Source organism: Stegostoma tigrinum, chromosome 28 (assembly GCF_030684315.1).
Source record: "Stegostoma tigrinum isolate sSteTig4 chromosome 28, sSteTig4.hap1, whole genome shotgun sequence".
Classification (NCBI taxonomy): Eukaryota; Metazoa; Chordata; class Chondrichthyes; order Orectolobiformes; family Stegostomatidae; genus Stegostoma; species Stegostoma tigrinum.
Window position 1 is genome coordinate 42,560,202 of NC_081381.1, and position 18,231 is coordinate 42,578,432.

Consider the following 18,231-nt stretch of genomic DNA (forward strand, 5'->3'; position numbering starts at 1 on the left):
GGGCCTGTTTCCACACTGTAGGGAATCTAATCTAATCTAATGTGCAAGTTCAGCATTTGACTTCATTACTCAAATAGTCATATTAGGTCCAGTCCTGGGAGTTCTCAGAAACTCTTACAGTTATAGCTTTGTGGTAGCTCTGAATAAACTCACTTTATAACAGTATCAATACATTTTTAAAAAGCATTTTTTTTACACAAAAAGCATTTGTATAGCACCTTTCACTATCAGTGAATGTGTCAAAGTGCTTGACTATGAAACATTTTTGAAGTATGGGTCATTTTGACATTTTACATCCCAACCTCTGAAGGCATTAATGTTTGTCGGGATATCTTTCCAGGCAAGCCAGCTGCTTGCCAGGACCTCATTTAGACGATCCTAGACTATTTGACTATAGGAGCATCACAGCCGAAGCAGATCCTGTCCCCAGCCAGCTCTTGCTAAGTCAATAAGCAGCAAGCAGCATTGAAGTTTTTTATTTGAAGTTTCCCCCCCACTGAACTAAGGTAGTGAAGCCAGCTTTTGCATATCTTCTGCCACTCTAGTTGAGGCCAGCCAGTGCAAGCTACTGATCAATCCTGGGATTTCAATGGACTTGTGTAACTCAATTACATCCTGCTTTCGGTAACTCCACCTTTCCCAGCAAATTTAACTTCCATTTATTTCTAACTAGCAAATTTGATCTTCCCTTTTCTCATTCTCCCTTTTCTAATTGCTCTGGATCTTTCTCACTTTCAAGCTTATCCAATATCTGATCTGGATACCTTTATCCCAGTTTCTGATACCTGGTATTAATTATTTATTGCTTTTTTTAAAATCATCTTCTTAATCACATCCTTCATTGTTACAGTCTCTGATCCCTCATCTGCAATTGTTGTTAAGTAACACTTCCTTTGACTGCTTAATAAGCTTTACCCTGTCATTTCCTTCAGTTAAGACATGCCTCATTAGTAGTCTTCTTTCTGTCTTCAGCCTGCAGAGCACTGTTGTAGTTGCCAACTTCCACATTACCTTACAATTTAAATTGAGGCAGGTCTGTAGGAATCATTCATGTCTATTATGCCACAGTAGTTATCAGATCCTGCACACAAAGATTCAGTTGTCATGCTTATTGAGCCTTAAAAAGATTGGCTTCAAAACATATTGGGTTCAATCTGTTGTAAAACTCAAATTATACATTATCATTTTCTGGTTCAAACCTACACTTTGCACCCTTGTGACTTTCAGACAGTTACAAATGGCTCCTTACAAATGACATGATTACACTATCCATAGTTACAACATAAGGCTTTGCTTAAGGATTAAAAAAATGTAAACATAATTTGAAAGAACCACGGAAAATTTTTTGGTATTTCATTTCCCTAGACCTTATTTTTTTTTTTAAAACTTCGGCATGTAATTTTTGACTTGTATGCCTCTGAAAAGTTTGGCTATTTTGGAGATGGTTTTCATTGCCTTAAACTGATTATTTCAGCAAAATTCCAATAAACTGGTGCAAGCTTTGAATAGCATGCTTAGACTTTAAGTGCATGAATTAGTTCCTCCAACTAACAATGCTTTCTGTAAGCAATCAGAAAATCTAATGCATCTCCTTTTGAAACTGAGATAGAAGGACGTATACATCGAATTCTGGTGCATGTTTCGAGAGTATGGAGAAGGCAAGAAAGATGTGAGTGACAAAACCCAAGCCTCACATACAACTGGGACCAGCAATAAATGGAAGTGAAGACAGAGTGTGAAGCTGCAGCGACGCTGAAGTAGGTCTGGCAAAAGGCCCAGAACTCAACAGCAATACGGTGACTTGTACAAGCTGCAGTGCAGGCAGGATTCAACTCAAAACACTGGGCCTCAGCTGGGTGAGATGATCCATGACTATCCAGGGAGGATCGTCATAAAGTCAGGGACGTGCTGGAGAGTAGGAGATCAGTACACTTGGTTAAGCATGATGACAAGGAACTCATTCGAGTATTTTGTGGATGAAACTGACATGTAACATGCTGATATTTTTGTGGATATTGTTTTTTGAGATGACAGCACAATGATCGCTGTGTCTGTGGAGACAGTAAAGGTTGCACATGCTGGAAGCCAGAGCTGGAAAAGGACAGCTGGTCAGGCAGCATCCAATGAGCAGGAAAGTCAACGTTCCGGCCAAAACACTTCATCAGGACTTTGGTGGGGGGGGGGTTGTGGCTGAGATGGAGTTCGGTGGATGCTGGTAGTGGGTTATTATGGTTGGTCAGCAGGAAGGGTGGAGTGGATGGGTGAGTCGGAAGATGCACAGGTTGGGGCAGGAGAGATTTTGAAGCTGGTGAAGTCAGTATTCAGGCCATTGGGCTGTAAGCTCCCAAGCTGAAGTATCAGGTGTTTTTCCTCCAGTTTACACTTGGCCTCACTCCGACAGTGGAGGAGGCCAAGGCTGGACATGTCAGCAGGGGAGTTGGGGGTGAGGGGTGGGAGTTAAAGTGGGTGGCAACCAGAGGTCGGGTTGGTCGTTGCATGCAGAGGACAGATATTCTACAATATCCCCAAGTCTGTGTTCGGTCTCCTGGATATGGAGGAGACCACATCGGGAGCAATCACTGCAGTAGATGAGGTCAGAAGAGTGCAGGTGAATCTCTGCTGGATTTGGAAGGATTGTTTGGGGCCTTGGATGGAGGTGAGGTGGGAAATGTAAGGGCAGGTGTTGCTCCTCCTGCAGTTGCAGGGAAAGGTACCGAGTGTGGTGGAGGGGCTGACAAAGGGCCACAAAGTGAATGGTTCCTGTGGAAAGCAGACAGGAATGGGGAGGGAAATATCTTTTTGGTCATGGAGTCTGATTGTAGGTGGCAGAAATGTCAGAGGACGATATGTTGGATTTGGATGTTGGTGGGGTGGTATGTGTTAACTAAGGGGACTCTATCCTTATTGTCGTTGGAGGAGGGGCTTGTGGGCAGAAATGTGGGAAATTGGGGAGATGCGGTTGAGGGCATCCTTAATTATAGAGGAGAAGAAACTATGGTCTCTAAAGGAGGAGGAAATCTGGGATGTCTGAGAATAGAATGCCTCATTCTGGGAGAAGGTGCAGCAGAGGCTGAGGAATTGTGAGTATGGAATAAATTTTTGCAGGATGGTAGATGAGAGGCAGTGTAGTTAAGGTAATTGTGGGAGTCATTGGGTTTGAAATGGATGTCAGTGGTGAAGTAGTTATCAGAGATGGACTTAGAGGTCCGGGAAGGGGAGGGAATTGTTAGAAATGGTTCGGGTGAATTTCAAGGTGCTGTGGAAGGTGTTGGCAAAATTGATGAACCGTCCGAGTTCCACACGGGAGCACGCATCACCTTTCCCACTGGCCAGCCACAACAACCACCTAACTGCACCACCAGCTTCAAAATCTCTCCATCCCCAATCTGTCCACCTGCCTACTCACCTTCCCACTGACCAACCACAATAACCCTGTAGCAGCTTCCACCTATCTCACCTACCCTCCCCCAACACCCACCCCCCGCCGCCTCCCCGCCTCTCTATTTATTTCTGGTCTCTCCTCCTCCTCCTCAGTCTTGGCAAAGGGTTTTGGCCCAAAACTTCACCTTTTCTGCTCCTCAGATGCTGTCTGACCTGCTTTTCCCAGCTCCACATTTATTGACAATCATTCTGTCTATATCTTGATGAATGGTTTTTGAGCAAAATGTTACCTACAAATTCTTTCCGAGTAATATGCAACAGAAATAGGCAAATAACAATCAGTGATGATGCATAACAAGACTGAATAAAACGGATTTGCACATGTGTTCAATGTTCCTTATGTACTTAACAGGCAAAAGAAGTGTTTTATTGAGAGATTTTGAATGTAATTTCCAAACAATAAATTAACACAATTGGATATCTCCTTCATGTAAATATTTCCATTTCAGACACATAATTTGGAGCTCCTGAAGCTTTAAATGTAGTTTTAAAGGAAAATATGCCTGAAATGGATAAGTCAAAAATAACAAACAAAGCGAATTTTCCAAGTTCCTCTGAGTGGCTAACTAAAAAATTGCTGTCTAAGTGGAAATTGGAAGCATTCTTTTTGTTAATCACTGAAGGTCCTACCTGGTGGATTGAAGTCATTTTTGAAAATGTACGGTGACGACTAAACTGCCTCAGCAATGTTCTGTTCATCGGAAGACTTGTAGTTGAGTACTGAGGTAAAGACTGCTGGGAACGAGATAACTGCAGACAAATAGATAATAGTGGCAGCTCAACGCTGTTTGGGAAAATCTGTTTCCCAACAACTGTATTAAAGACTTGCTGTTGTAATGGAACCATCACTTAGTAACCACAAGAGCCTCTGTCTGCAATTTTTCTCTTCGCACCTCATCCGCTACCTCTATGTTTTGTTGCCATAGAATCTGAAGTCTCAGTAACACTGAATCCCAAGTCAAGGGGCCATTTTATATTTGCGAACTTAGGCAATATCAGGGGCTGAGATGTTTCCCAGCATCTGCAGTACTTTGCTTTTATTGTATTTTGATTGGTTTCTTCCCTTCCCAGCTAATGGGTGCCAAAGGGATCTTCAGTATCCTGGTCACTACCTGAAGTAAGTGAAGCAAATTCAGCATAGAGTAAGACTCAAATCTAGTATCTGCTGGCCTATATGTGTCACACCCTCCTCTACAATCACTGTTAATCAACGCTTCCTTCGACTTGCGAGTTTTGAGAAGATTTGTAGCTCAGGTTGAGGTTCTGGATGTGAGTTTGCTCGCTGAGCTGGAAGGTTAGTTTTCAGACGTTTCGTCACCATTCTAGGTAACATCATCAGTGAGCCTCCGACGAAGCGCTGGTGTTATGTCCCGCTTTCTATTTATCTGTTTAGGTTTCCTTGGGTTGGTGATGTCATTTCCTGACATCACCAACCCAAGGAAACCTAAGCAGATAAATAGAAAGCGGGACATAACACCACCGCTTCATCGGAGGCTCACTGATGATGTTACCTAGAATGGTGACGAAACGTCTGAAAACTAACCTTCCAGCTCAGCGAGCAAACTCACATCCAGAACTTCCTTCGACTGCTTAATAAGCTTTACCCTGTCATCTCCCCCAGTTAAGACATGCCTCATTAGAGGTCTTCTTTCTGTCTTCAGACTGTCATATTGCCCTAGAGCACAGCAGTAGTTGCCAACTTCCACATTACCTTACAATTTAAATTGAGGCAGGTCTGTAGGAATCATTCATGTCTATTGCACCACACTAGATATCAAATCGTACATGCAAAGATTCAGGTGTCATGCCTATTTGAGCCTTAAAAAGTTTGGCTTCAAAACATAATGGGTTCAATCTGTTATAAAACTCAAATTATACATTATCATTTTCTGGTTCAAACGTACACTTTGCACCCTTGTGATTTTTCAGACAGTAACAAACGACTCAATATTATGATTACAATATCCATAGTTAAAATGCAAGGCTTTGTTTAAAGTTTAAAAAGGTAAATATAATTTGTAACACTGCCTCGAATTTTAAATTTTTTTATTTCATTTCCCTAGACCTTGTTTTTTTTTAAAACTTCGGCATGTAATTTTTGACTTGTATGCCTCTGAAAAGTTTGGTTGTTTTGGAGATGGTTTTCATTGCCTTAAACTGATTATTTCAGCAAAATTCCAATAAACTGGTGCAAGTTTTAAAGAACGTGTATGCACTTTAAGTGCTTGAATTAGTCCCTCCGACTAACAATGCTTTCTGTAAGCAATCAGAAAATCTAATGCGTCTCCTTTTGAAACTGAGATAGAAGGACGTATACATCGAATTCTGGTGCATGTTTCGAGAGTATGGAGAAGGCAAGAAAGCTGTGAGTGACAAAACCCAAGCCTCACATACAACCGGGACCAGCAATAAATGGAAGTGAAGACAGAGTGTGAAGCTGCAGCGACACTGAAGTAGGTCTGGCAAAAGGCCCAGAACTCAACAGCAATACGGTGACTTGTACAAGCTGCAGTGCAGGCAGGATTCAACTCAAAACAGTGGGCGTCAGCTGGGTGAGATGATCCATGGCTATCCAGGGAGGACCATCATAAAGTCAGGCATATGCTGGAGAGTAGTAGATCAGTACATTTGGTTACGCATGGTGACAAGGAAGTCACTCTAGTGTTTTGTGGATGAAAGAAAAATGTAACTTGCTGATATTTTTGTCAATTTGTTTTGAAATGGCAGGACAGCTATCACTCTGACTGCATCTTGATGAATGGTTTTTGAGCAGGACATTGCCTGCAAATTCTCCCAGTAAAATACACAGCCCAAACAGGATAGGTGAACAACAGGCGATGATATATGAGAAAGCTGAATAAAGCAGAGATTTGTGCATATGTTCAATGTTCCTGATGTACTTAACAGGCAAGAGAACTGTCTCAACTGGAGAAGTTGAATATTTAATTTCAAAATAATAAATTAACACAATTGGTTTTTCCAAATTCCTCTAAGTGACTAACTAAAACATTATTGTCTAAGTGGAAATAGGAAGTGTTCTTCTTGTTAATCACTGAAGGTCCTACCTGGTGGATTGAAGTCATTTTTGGGTGTGTACGATGATCACTAAACTGCCTCAGCAATGTTCTGTTTGTAGGAAGGCTTGTAATTAAATACTGAGAAGGCGACTGTTGGAAACGGGATAACTGCCGACAAACAGATAATAGTGGCAGCTCAACTCTGTTTGGGAAAATCTGTTTCCCAACAACTCTACTGAAGACTTGCTGTTGCATTAGAACCATCACTTAGTAACCACGGGCACCTTTGTCTGCAATTTTCTCTTCCCACCTCAACCCCTACCTCCACTCCTGAGTGAAGTAGAATCTTACCAAAGTACTGCAGCAGAAGTCTCAGCAACACTGACATATCTCAAGTCAAGGGAACATTTTACATTTGTTTGTGAACTTAGGCAATGTCAGGTGGTGAAACTGTTAAAGACACCTGATTGTATCTTGGTGGCAGCTTTCTGACAGGCAAGTAGAAATAATGCTTAATTTTTACCTCTTGTCAGCTGCAAAGCAAGTTTCCAGCACTTTCTTTTCTTTGTTTCAGCTTGCAGCATCTGGAGTACTTTGCTTTCATCGTATTTTGTTTGGTTTCTTACCTTCCTGGCTAACAGGTGTCAAAAGGATTTTCAGCACTTCACTCACTACCTCGAGTAAGATGAACAAACTCAGCATTGGGCAAGAATCAAACTCAGTATCTGTTGGCCTATGTATAAGAGATGTTGGGAGAGGGAAGGCTAAAAGAAGTTTTCAAAATCAAGAGGGTTCTGAACAGAGAGAAACTGTTCCCACTTGTAAATAGATTGGAAACAACAAGGTACAGTTTGAAAGTGTTTTGCAAACGATTCAGTTTTGAGTGAGAATTTCTTTTCCCCCCCCACTCAGCAAGTAGCCAGGTGATGGAGGTAAGTTTAATTCAGGCATTCAAGAGGGAACTGGATGATTATTTAAATAGAAACAATCCGCAGGCTTACAATTCTTAGTGATTGCTTCCTCCGAGTAGTCATAAGGGAAGGCTTAAGTTCTCACCAGACAAAGGTTCTGCCAAGTAAAGTCATTGGTTTCATTATAAATCAGATTCAGATCCTGAGTTGGTTAAATATGCACAGGGCAATTAAGCTCTCAGGAATATATGGCATTTCCTCAATGTGCCAGTAGATGAGGAAGAAAACCTCTGATCAGAAGAAAGGAATAGGAGTAGGTTATTCATTCCCTCAAACATATTCAGTCTATGAGTCCATTGCTCCTACGTAAACTTCACGCCACATACTGCCTTAGCCCGATATCTCTTCAACATATTTTGATAGCAAGAAAGCGGTCGATCTCAGTCTTAAAAGCAACAATTAATCAGAAGAGCTTGAACGTCTTATAATCCTTGTTTTTCATGATCCTTTTTGTATACAAATGCTTCCTAATTTCACTCCTAAAAAGTTTAGCCTTCATTTGTGGACTATTCCACCTGAAAAAAAATTGGGCTGAAACAGCTTCTTTCTCTTCACTCTACATAATCCCCGCAATATCCCAATTTAATCAATCCTTAATCTTCAAAATTGAAGTAAATGCAGGCCTATGCAATCTGTCTCAACAACTCAATCTTTTAGCCTTGGTGTCATTCTAGCTTCATATCCTCCAAAATATCTTTGCTGCCCTGCAATGCCCAGAATGAATCCAGGCTACATAAAGGCTAACCAGAGTTATGTATGACTATAATACAACTTCCACCCTATTTACCTCTTGAACAAAATACTCGCAAGTTTCAGGTTAAACCCCGGAATGGGATCAGCGGGTAACTGATGGTGAGATACAGTGAACAAAAGTGTGAAATACAGGATGGCATAAATGGTGTTTGAAAAAGCTAAAGATAAAGCTGAAGATTAAAAACCGTAACTGATTTGACACGAAGTAAATCTAACCAACATACAGCAGCTTGCATTGTCACTGTATCACACCAGCCTCGTAATTTACAAGATAAAAATTATTCAATTTAATTTCACAAGTTGTCACAGTGGGATTTGAACTTGTGACCTTTTGGGTTGTTTTTCAGCCAGACAGACCTCTAGCTACAACAGAAAATGGTTTATGGCACAGGACAAGTTTTCAGAATTTAGAACTAGCAGGTGGATGAAGGAAATAAAAGGTTTCAAATGTTAACCTAAAAGCCTACTCACCATTTGATCAGGTGGATATTTCGAAGCATCAGAGGTTTTTCCACCTACAGATAAAAACACAAGCACAATTATTTGGCAAGTTCCACAAAAGAACATGAAGACATTGGTAGCCATCACTCGTCAAATGTTATAAAGCACACAAGATAACTTTTGACCTCATCTTATCACCTGCAGATACTTATTCTTTATTCGGTGCAGTTCCATACCCATTGAATGCATTAATAAGCATGTCAAACGATGGCTTTTTCCAAGAAAATATAAAGGAAGACCTTGGCCCTCAACAGGCAAAAGTTCTGCTGAATACTGTCAATGGTTTCATCGATCAGATTCAATCCTGGATTGAGTAAATGTGCTAAAAATAAATAAATACATCACTGGGAATCTATAGCTTTATCTCAAAGTGTCAACAGATGAGAAAGGAATCTGACAGGAGAGGATTGAGAGGAACTATTTATCCCCAAACATATCCTAGTTGTCAATGAGTTCATTGCTCATCTGCAACCTAGCTCCATATACTGCCCTCTGGCCTATACCCCTTAATATTTTTGGATAGCAAAAAACCTGTCAATCTCCGCTTTAAAATTAATAATCAATCACACACCAACTGAGTTTGAACTTTCCACAATTCTCTGAGTCTCCATGTATTTCCCAACCTCATGCCTAAAATATTTACCCTTCATTTTTCGACAACTCCTTGCTAATCCTTTCTTTAAAAACAGTTCCTGAGCAGTTGGGAGCTTTTCAATAAACCGCCTGCCCATCAAGTGGCTATTTCTGATGTGCGAGGCTTCAACAGTGAATGCCAAAGCACTATTCTTTAATAATTTGCAGTACAGCTGAAATCTATCCTGTCCTCACCCAATCATTCACAGTATGAGCCAGTGATCACATGAACATACAAATTAGGAGCAGAAGTCAGTCATTCCAGCTGTCAAACCTGATCTGCCTTTCACTAAGATTGCTGCTTATCTGTCTGTGTTTTAAATCCTCATTGTCATTTATTCCCAACAACCTTTGATTCTTTCTTCTACCTACCTCCACCTTAAAAATACTCAAACACCCCACCTCAGACACTTTTTGAGGCAGTGTGTTTCAAAGTGGCACAACACTCTGAAAAAGATTCTCTTCACCTCAGTCCTGAAAGAGCAATCCCTAATTTTGAACACCTCCTTTGATGTGCACTAATCCAAATGAGGAAACATCATTTCACCTCCACCTTGTCAAGGTAGTTCAGAGCTTTATACAATTCAGTTCAGTCACCATTTGCTGTTCTTGATTCCAGTGAGAACAATCACAGTCTATCCAACCTTCTTCAAAACACAATCCTCTCATTCCAGATATCAATTTAACAAATCTCCTCCAACAGATTTACATCCTTCTGTAAAAAATGAGACCAAAACTACACACAGTATTTAAAATAACAAAGTGGGTAGCTGGATGAACACAGCAGGCCAAGCAGCATCTTAGGAGCACAATAGACAATAGACAATAGGTGCTGGAGTAGGCCATTCGGCCCTTCAAGCCAGCACCACCATTATGATCATGGCTGATCATCAACAATCAGAATCCTGTTCCAGCCTTATCCCCACAACCCTTGATTCCACTATCTTTAAGAGCTCTATCCATCTCTTTCTTGAAAGTATCCAGAGACTTGGCCTCCATTACCTTCTGAGGCAGAGCATTCCATGTATCCACCACTCTCTGGGTGAAGAAGTTTTTCCTCAACTGTTCTAAATGGCTTACCCCTTATTTTTAAACTGTGTCCTCTGGTTCTGGACTCACCCATCAGCGGAAACATGCTTCCTGCCTCCAGAGTGTCCAATCCCTTAATAATCTTATACGCCTCAATCAGATCCCCTCTCATCCTTCTAAACTCAAGCGTATACAAGCCCAGTCACTCCAATCTTTCAACAAATGATAGTCCCACCATTCCGGGAATTGACCTCGTGAACCTACGCTGCACTCCCTCAATAGCAAGTATGTCCTTCCTCAATCTGGAGACCAAAACTGCACACAATATTCCAGGTACGGTCTCACCAGGGCCCTGTACAGCTGCAGAAGGACCTCTTTTCTCCTATACTCAATTCCTCTTGTTATGAAGGCCAGCATGCTATTAGCTTTCTTCACTGCCTGCTGTACCTGCATGCTTGTTTTCATTGACTGAGTACAAGAACACCTAGATCTTGTTGAGCTTCCCCTTTACCTAACTTGACTCCATTGAGATAGTAATCTGCCTTCCTGTTCTTGCCACCAAAGTGTATAACCACACATTTATCCACATTAAACTGCATCTGCCATGCATCCGTCCACTGACCTAGCCTGTCCAAGTCACCCTGTATTCTCATAACATCCTCCTCACATTTCACACTGCCACCCAACTTTGTGTCATCAGCAAATTTGCTAATATTACTTTTAATGCCTTCGTCTATATCATTAATATATATCGTAAACAGCTGCGGTCCCAGCACCGAACCTTGTGGTACCCCACTGGTCACTGCCTGCCATTCTGAAAGGGACCCATTTATCACTACTCTTTGCTTCCTGTCAGCCAGCCAATTTTCAATCCAACTCAGTATTTTGTCCCCAATACCATGTGCCCTAATTTTGCTCACCAATCTCCTATGCGGGACTTTATTAAAGGCTTTCTGAAAGTCCAGGTACACTACATCCACTGGTTCTCCCTTATCCATCTTCATAGATACATCCTCAAAAAATTCCAGAAGATTAGTCAAGCACGATTTCCCCTTCATAAATCCATGCTGACTCTGACCTATTCTGTTACTGCTATCCAAATGAGTCGTAATTTCATCTTTCCCACCACTAACGTCAGGCTAACTGGTCTATAATTTCCTGTTTTCTCTCTCCCTCCTTTCTTGAAAAGTGGGACAACATTTACCATCCTCCAATCCGCAGGAACTGACCCTGAATCTATAGAACCTTGGAAAATAATTACCAACGCGTCCACAATTTCTAGAGCCACCTCCTTAAGTACCCTGGGATGCAGACCATCAGGTCCCGGGGACTTATTGACCTTCAGACCTAACAGTCTATCCAACACCATTTCCTACCTACTATAAATACCCTTCAGTTCGTTCATAACCCTAGGTCCTTCAGCTACTATTGCATCTGGGAGATTGCTTGTGTCTTCCCGAGTGAAGACAGATCCAAAGTAACTATTCAACTCTTCTGCCATTTCCTAGTTCCCCATAATAAATTCACCCGTTTCTGACTTCAAGGGCCCAATTTTAGTCTTAACCATTTATTTTCTTTTCACATACCTGAAAAAGCTTTTACTATCCTCCTTTATATTTTTGGGCAGTTTTCCTTCATAGCTCATTTTTTCTCTGTGTATTGCCTTTTTAGTTATCCGCTGTTGCTCTTTAAAAGCTTCCCAGTCCTCCAGCTTCCCGCTCATCTTTGCTATGTTATACTTCTTCTCTTTTATCTTTATAAAGTCCTTAACTTCCCTTGTCAGCCATGGCCGCCCCTGCCTCCCCTTAGGATCTTTCTTCCTCTTTGGAATGAACTGATCCTGCACCTTCTGCATTATATCCAGAAATACCGGCCATTGTTGTTCCACTGCCATCCCTGCGAGGGTATTGTACCACTGAACTTTGGCCAGCTCCTCCCTCATGGCTCCATAGTTCCCTTTATTCAACCGCAATACTGACACTTCCGATTCTACCTTCTCCCTCTCAAACTGCAGATTAAAACTTATCGTATTATGGTCACGACCTCCTAATGGCTCCTTTACTTTGAGGTCCCTGATCAAATCCGGTTCATTGCACAACACCAGATCCAGAATTGCCTCCTCCCTGGTAGGCTCCAGTACAAGCTATTCTAAGAATCCATCTCAGAGGTGTTCCACAGACTCCCTTTCATGGGGTCCAGTACCATCCTGATTCTCCTAGCCTACCTGCATGTTGAAATCTCCCATAACAACTGTAGTGATACCTTTGTGACGGGCCAATTTCAACTCCTGATTCAACTTGCACCCTACCTCCTGACTACTGTCTGGGGGCCTGCAGATAACTCCCATTAGGGTCTTTCTACCCTTAAAATTTCTCAGCTCTATCCATACTGACTCTACATCTCCTGGCTCTATGTCCCCCCTCACAAGGGACTGAATATCATTCCTCACCAACAGGGCAACCCCACCCCCTCCGCCGACCAGTCTGTCCTTTCAATAGCACCTATAGCCTTGAATATTCATTTCCCAGGCCCTGTCCACTTGAAGCCACGTCTCAGTTATCCCCACAACATCGTACTTGCCAACTTCCAACTGAGCCTCAAGCTCATCCACCTTATTTCTTATGCTTCGGGCATTCATATATAATATTTTTAATTTGTTTCTCCCCTCACCCTTCTTATCAATCCCTATTTCACTTGGCCATACTGTAGGATCCCTTCTTGAGTTTTCTGGTCTGTTGATTCTGTTGTCCTTCTTAACTTCTCTTATTCTCACTTTCCCTTTAACTTCATTCTTAAATTTCCAGTTTGGCCCCTCCCCCCCATTACTTATTTTAAACACACCTGTGTTGCAGGGGCAAACCTGCCTGCCAGAAAGCTGGTGCCCCACCTATTAAGATGCAAACTGTCCCTCTTATACAATTTATTCTTACCACAAAACATACCCCAGTGATCCAAGAATTTAAATCCTTGCTTCCGGCACCAGTCCTTCAGCCACACGTTCAAGTCCATTATCTCTCTGTTCCTGCCCTCTCCAGCCCGTGGAACTGGAAGCAAACCAGAGATAACCACCCTGTAAGTCCTGCTTTTCAGCCTTCTTCCGAGTTCTCTGAAGTCCCGCTGTAGAATGCTCCTCCTTTTCTTCCCAACGTCATTAGTGCCGACATGCACCACCACCTCTGGGTCTTCACCTTCACCCTCGAGGATTCTCTGCACTCTGTCAGTGATGTCCTGGATCCTGGCACCAGGAAGGCAACACACCATCCTCAAATCTCGCCTGTTGCCACAGAAACCCCTGTCAGTCCCTCTCACAATGGAGTCCCCTATTACCACAGCTCTCCGTGATGTCTGACTTCTCAGCTCTGCCTCGACACCAATTTTTGACTTGCACACCTGTCCACCTCTCAGACTGGCAATGTCATCTGTCTTGACAGTTTCCAAGACAATCAGCCTGTTTACAATAGGTGCTTCCCCTGAAGTCTCTCGTACTTCATTCACGTCTTCCTTCGTCATCAACATGCCCCTTCTCCCTGCAGGTATCCTTGGTGTAATGACCTCGCTGAAGGTCCTGTCCAGAAAATTCTCATTCTCTCGGATGAGCCCGAGGCCATCTAGTTCTTTCTTCAGAGCTGCAACAACTTCCTTCAGAAGCTGAATGTGTACACACTTACCACAGCTATAGGAGCCAGAAACATCAGTGTCCCTGTCGTTCCACATCATGCACACAGCACACTGAATCAGCTTGGCAGTCACGTCTTCACCCTCTTCAATAGTGGCGTAATCTCCTCACTGAGCCTCTTCGCCAAAACCTCGCACTTTACTCACCAGGCACTTCCCTCAACCCTTGTTGTTTGCTGTGAGTCTGTGGACTCTTAATTAAGTTAGAGGAGGAGGGTGGGAGGGAGGCCCTACCGTGTAGAACCTGGGGCTGAGAACACACCTACTTAAATAGCACTCCACTGCAGAAAGGCCAAAAGACAAAAGCTGATGTTTCGGGCCTAGACGCTTCCTAACCTGAAGAAGTTACACTCCTCCCTCCGGACCAACCTCAGGGGCTTTTCTGATGAAGGGTCTAGGCCCGAAACATCAGCTTTTGTGCTCCTAAGATGCTGCTTGGCCTGCTGTATTCATCCACTCCACACTTTGTTATCTCGGACTCTCCAGCATCTGCAGTTCCTATTATCTCTGAACACAGTATTTAAAATGTGGTCTCACCAATGAACTGTATAACTGAAGGGCAGCATCCTTCTCTGTATGTCCAATTTCTCTCGTATTAAAGGATAGCATTCCATTCGCCTTCACAATTATTTGCTGTGCCTGCATACTAAATTTTTGTGTCACTTACGTACCTAAACATCTAGACACCTCTGCACCTCAAAATTCTGCAAGCTTTATGTAACTTCTTTAATCTTCCTGCCAAAGTGAACAATTTCATGTTTTCTCAGATTATACTCCGTCTGTCAAGTTTTTGCCCACTCACTCAACCCATCTATCCATCTGCAAACGCCTTACGTCTTCACAATGACATAGTTTTGTATCAAGCTTTATGTCATCTGCAAATCTAGCTAGCACGCCTCCCCTCATCCAGTTATTTTAATCAAACTGTGCAAACACATCTCTGAAGGAGGTGTGGGCCTCTGACGCACAGTAAAAGTACTTGTCATTAACCCCTGCACTCTCCATTCATCAAGTGCTGCCAAACAAAGGGCGTTTAGGCACTGTCTCTGTGCAGTAGCTCTGCTAACTTGAGCTTCGTCTCAATATCAAGAGTATTTACACTACATGTCATGTCTCTATTTTTGCCCCATCAAAATCAGCTAACTGGAAAGACAGACATTGGATTGAACCAAGCATCTTTGTAGGGTATGGCTCCGTTACTCAATGGAGAAATATTGAGGAATTAAGTTCTCAGATCATTGACAACAGGTAGAAAAATCTAGCCCATTTCACCAGTCAGGCTTAATGTCACATTAAGATTACACTGGTGTTTGCGTGAGGCAACTCATATGCTGTCACAGACAGTGTAGAGCTGGATGTACACAGCAGGCCAAACAACGTCAGAGGAGCAGGAAGGCTGACATTTCAGGCCTAGACCCTTTTTCTGAAGAAGCGTTGAGGCTCAAAACAACAGCCTTCCTCCTCCTCGGATGCTGCTTGGCCTGCTATGTTCATCCAGCTCTACACCTTGTTATCTCTGATTCTCCAGGACCTGCAGTTCCTACTATCTCTGCTATCACAGAAAATTAGTTGTGAGGATGAGTTAGATTTGATGCAGCTTGTTAGGTTGCAATCGTAACGAATGCTCTGATAGAAAGTTCCAATCTACTTAAAAGCAGGATTCTGATGCCAATTCCCGTGACAAGATGTGCACAATTATCCCAGTAAGGAAAGCATACCCTGAATACTGAGAGATACTGCCTCCCTGCCACCTGTCTCTGCTGCATGTAAGAAGCTGTCCTGGATGACACTTTCAGTTGTTTTCTTTGCAGAATACAGACATGAGAGGCCAGATTTTCAGAACAAGGTAGGGAGCCTGAGTCAAGAAATGATCAAACTTAGCAGACCCCCTGTTGACCCCTTGGCTTAATAGAAGACTTTACACCCAGATTTCATTCCATGGAGATGGTGTCAGACATGCTAACCCCAGAAGCAAGTCTTAGGTGACCTTTGGGGCGTTGGGGTGGGAGGCACATTCTGAGGCAACAAAGTGTGGAGCTGGATGAACACAGCAGGACAAGCAGCATCCCAGGAGCACAAAAGCTGATGTTTCGGGCCTAGACCCTTCATCAGAAAAAGGGTAGGGGGAGAGGATTCTGAAATAAATAGGGAGAGAGGGGAAGGCAGATCGAAGATGGATAGAGGAGAACGTAGGTGGAGAGGAGACAGGCAAGCTGGTTAGAAGGCTGTCTCAGTTCTCTGGGACTTCGTTCTGGTTGTTTTAGAAGCTATTAGGTCCTGTAGTCCTCAGCTTCACAGTCCTTCATTCCTCCACTCCATGACTAACCCACATCTCAAACAATCTCAGAAAGCACAAGAGAAACATAGGATTGCAAAGGAATGGTGAAAGAGAGGCAGAAACAGGTCTTGCCCAATTTTCCCACCGTAATTATCCTTGTCCCACTTATATGTCAAAATGGGGACGGGATTCACATCTTGAAATATGCAACATAACAGGCAAGATCTTTGCTTTAAACATGAAATGGGAGGTAGAATGATTTCTAACAAGTGGAAAGGGAATATTGCTTTTATTCAGAAACAGCCAGTTGTACACAGACTGCTTGTGATGAAAGGAATCAGCTTTGCACAATAACCCATGTCTCACCAAATGCCTGAAAATTCAATTTTCCGTGACAACCTACACTCTACAAATCAATCTCATCTCATAGGGGACCCCTATCAAATTATTACACTCTGACTGATGGAAGGAGAATGTTCCTTTGGCAATTCAACCACCAAGACTGCTGATGCACTCCATACAGGAACAGGTTATTTTTTTAAAAAGACCAATCATCACAGATAAGCTGGGTATTCTGGGCATTAACAAGCTCCAGGAGCTGCAATGTTTGCAAGTGAGGGTCGGAATTCTCATGTTAAAAACGTCATCCATTACAAACACGATGCAACCCTGTCAGTGTACCCCATGTAGGGGCTTTAAACAAGTTGGTAAATTGATGTTTAAAACTAATTTTCAGCCACTGAAATTCCCTAGACAACAATCTTCAGGCACATTTAGAGCTTTAAAAAGCACAGTGATGTAAACTAGTTATGACAGTTAGGGGAGCGGAAGGTAAGGTTAAAAAAAATCAAGAAACAGGAAGTAGGAAATGGGGATGGGAAACGGGGACAATGGGACTAAAACCATCAGTGTTATTTTTAATTCAATATAAAATTGGGATTCCTTACAACTGAGATTTTTATATTGCAATATTTGCTTCAACAGTACAGAGTGTGAATTGATACACTGGTTAGCCCAGAGCAAGAGTTTTCACCAAGCCTACAATAAGTCTAAGGATCATATTACTTAAAAAGCTGTTTGCAAGGTAAACAAATGTGTTTTATTTTCTCTTTTTACAGAGGTCAGTACCAACTGAAAGGACAAACATACAAATATTTTCAAAATGCTATTTGCATTTTCCATAAAACACTGAAATGGCAAGGAGTCAAGACCAATAGATAACAGAGCTAATACCATCCAGTACATTGAAAGATGCATGATAATAAATTGTGAGGCTGGATGACCACAGCAGACCCAGCAGCATCTCAGGAGCACAAAAGCTGTTTCGGACAGAGACCCTTCATCAGAGAAGGGGATGGGGAGAGGGTTCTGGAATAAATAGAGAGAGAGGGGGAGGCGGACTGAAGATGGAGAGAAAAGAAGATAGGTGGAGAGGAGAGTATAGGTGGGGAGGTAGGGAGGGGATAGGTCAGTCCAGGGAAGACGGACAGGTCAAGGAGGTGGGATGAGGTTAGTAGGTAGGAGATGGAGGTGCGGCTTGGGGTGGGAGGAAGGGATGGGTGAGAGGAAGAACAGGTTAGGGAGGCAGAGACAGGCTGGACTGGTTTTGGGATGCAGTGGGTGGAGGGGAAGAGCTGGGCTGGTTTTGGGATGCGGTGGGGGAAGGGGAGATTTTGAAGCTGGTGAAGTCCACATTGATACCATTGGGCTGCAGGGTTCCCAAGCGGAATATGAGTTGCTGTTCCTGCAACCTTCGGGTGGCATCATTGTGGCACTGCAGGAGGCCCATGATGGACATGTCATCTAAAGAATGGGAGGGGGAGTGGAAATGGTTTGCGACTGGGAGGTGCCGTTGTTTATAGCAAACCGAGCGGAGGTGTTGTGCAAAGCGGTCCCCAAGCCTCCGCTTGATTTCCCCAATGTAGAGGAAGCC

General features: G+C 42.8%; 1 protein-coding gene across 1 annotated transcript in view; it reads right to left on the reverse strand.

The window, feature by feature from the left end:
- nphp4 (nephronophthisis 4) overlaps positions 1-18,231 on the reverse strand; it is a 396,691-nt gene that overhangs the window by 120,992 nt on the left and 257,468 nt on the right. The window contains 1 exon segment of the mRNA XM_059655664.1: positions 12,687-12,739. Coding sequence (XP_059511647.1) covers positions 12,687-12,739 — 53 coding nt within the window.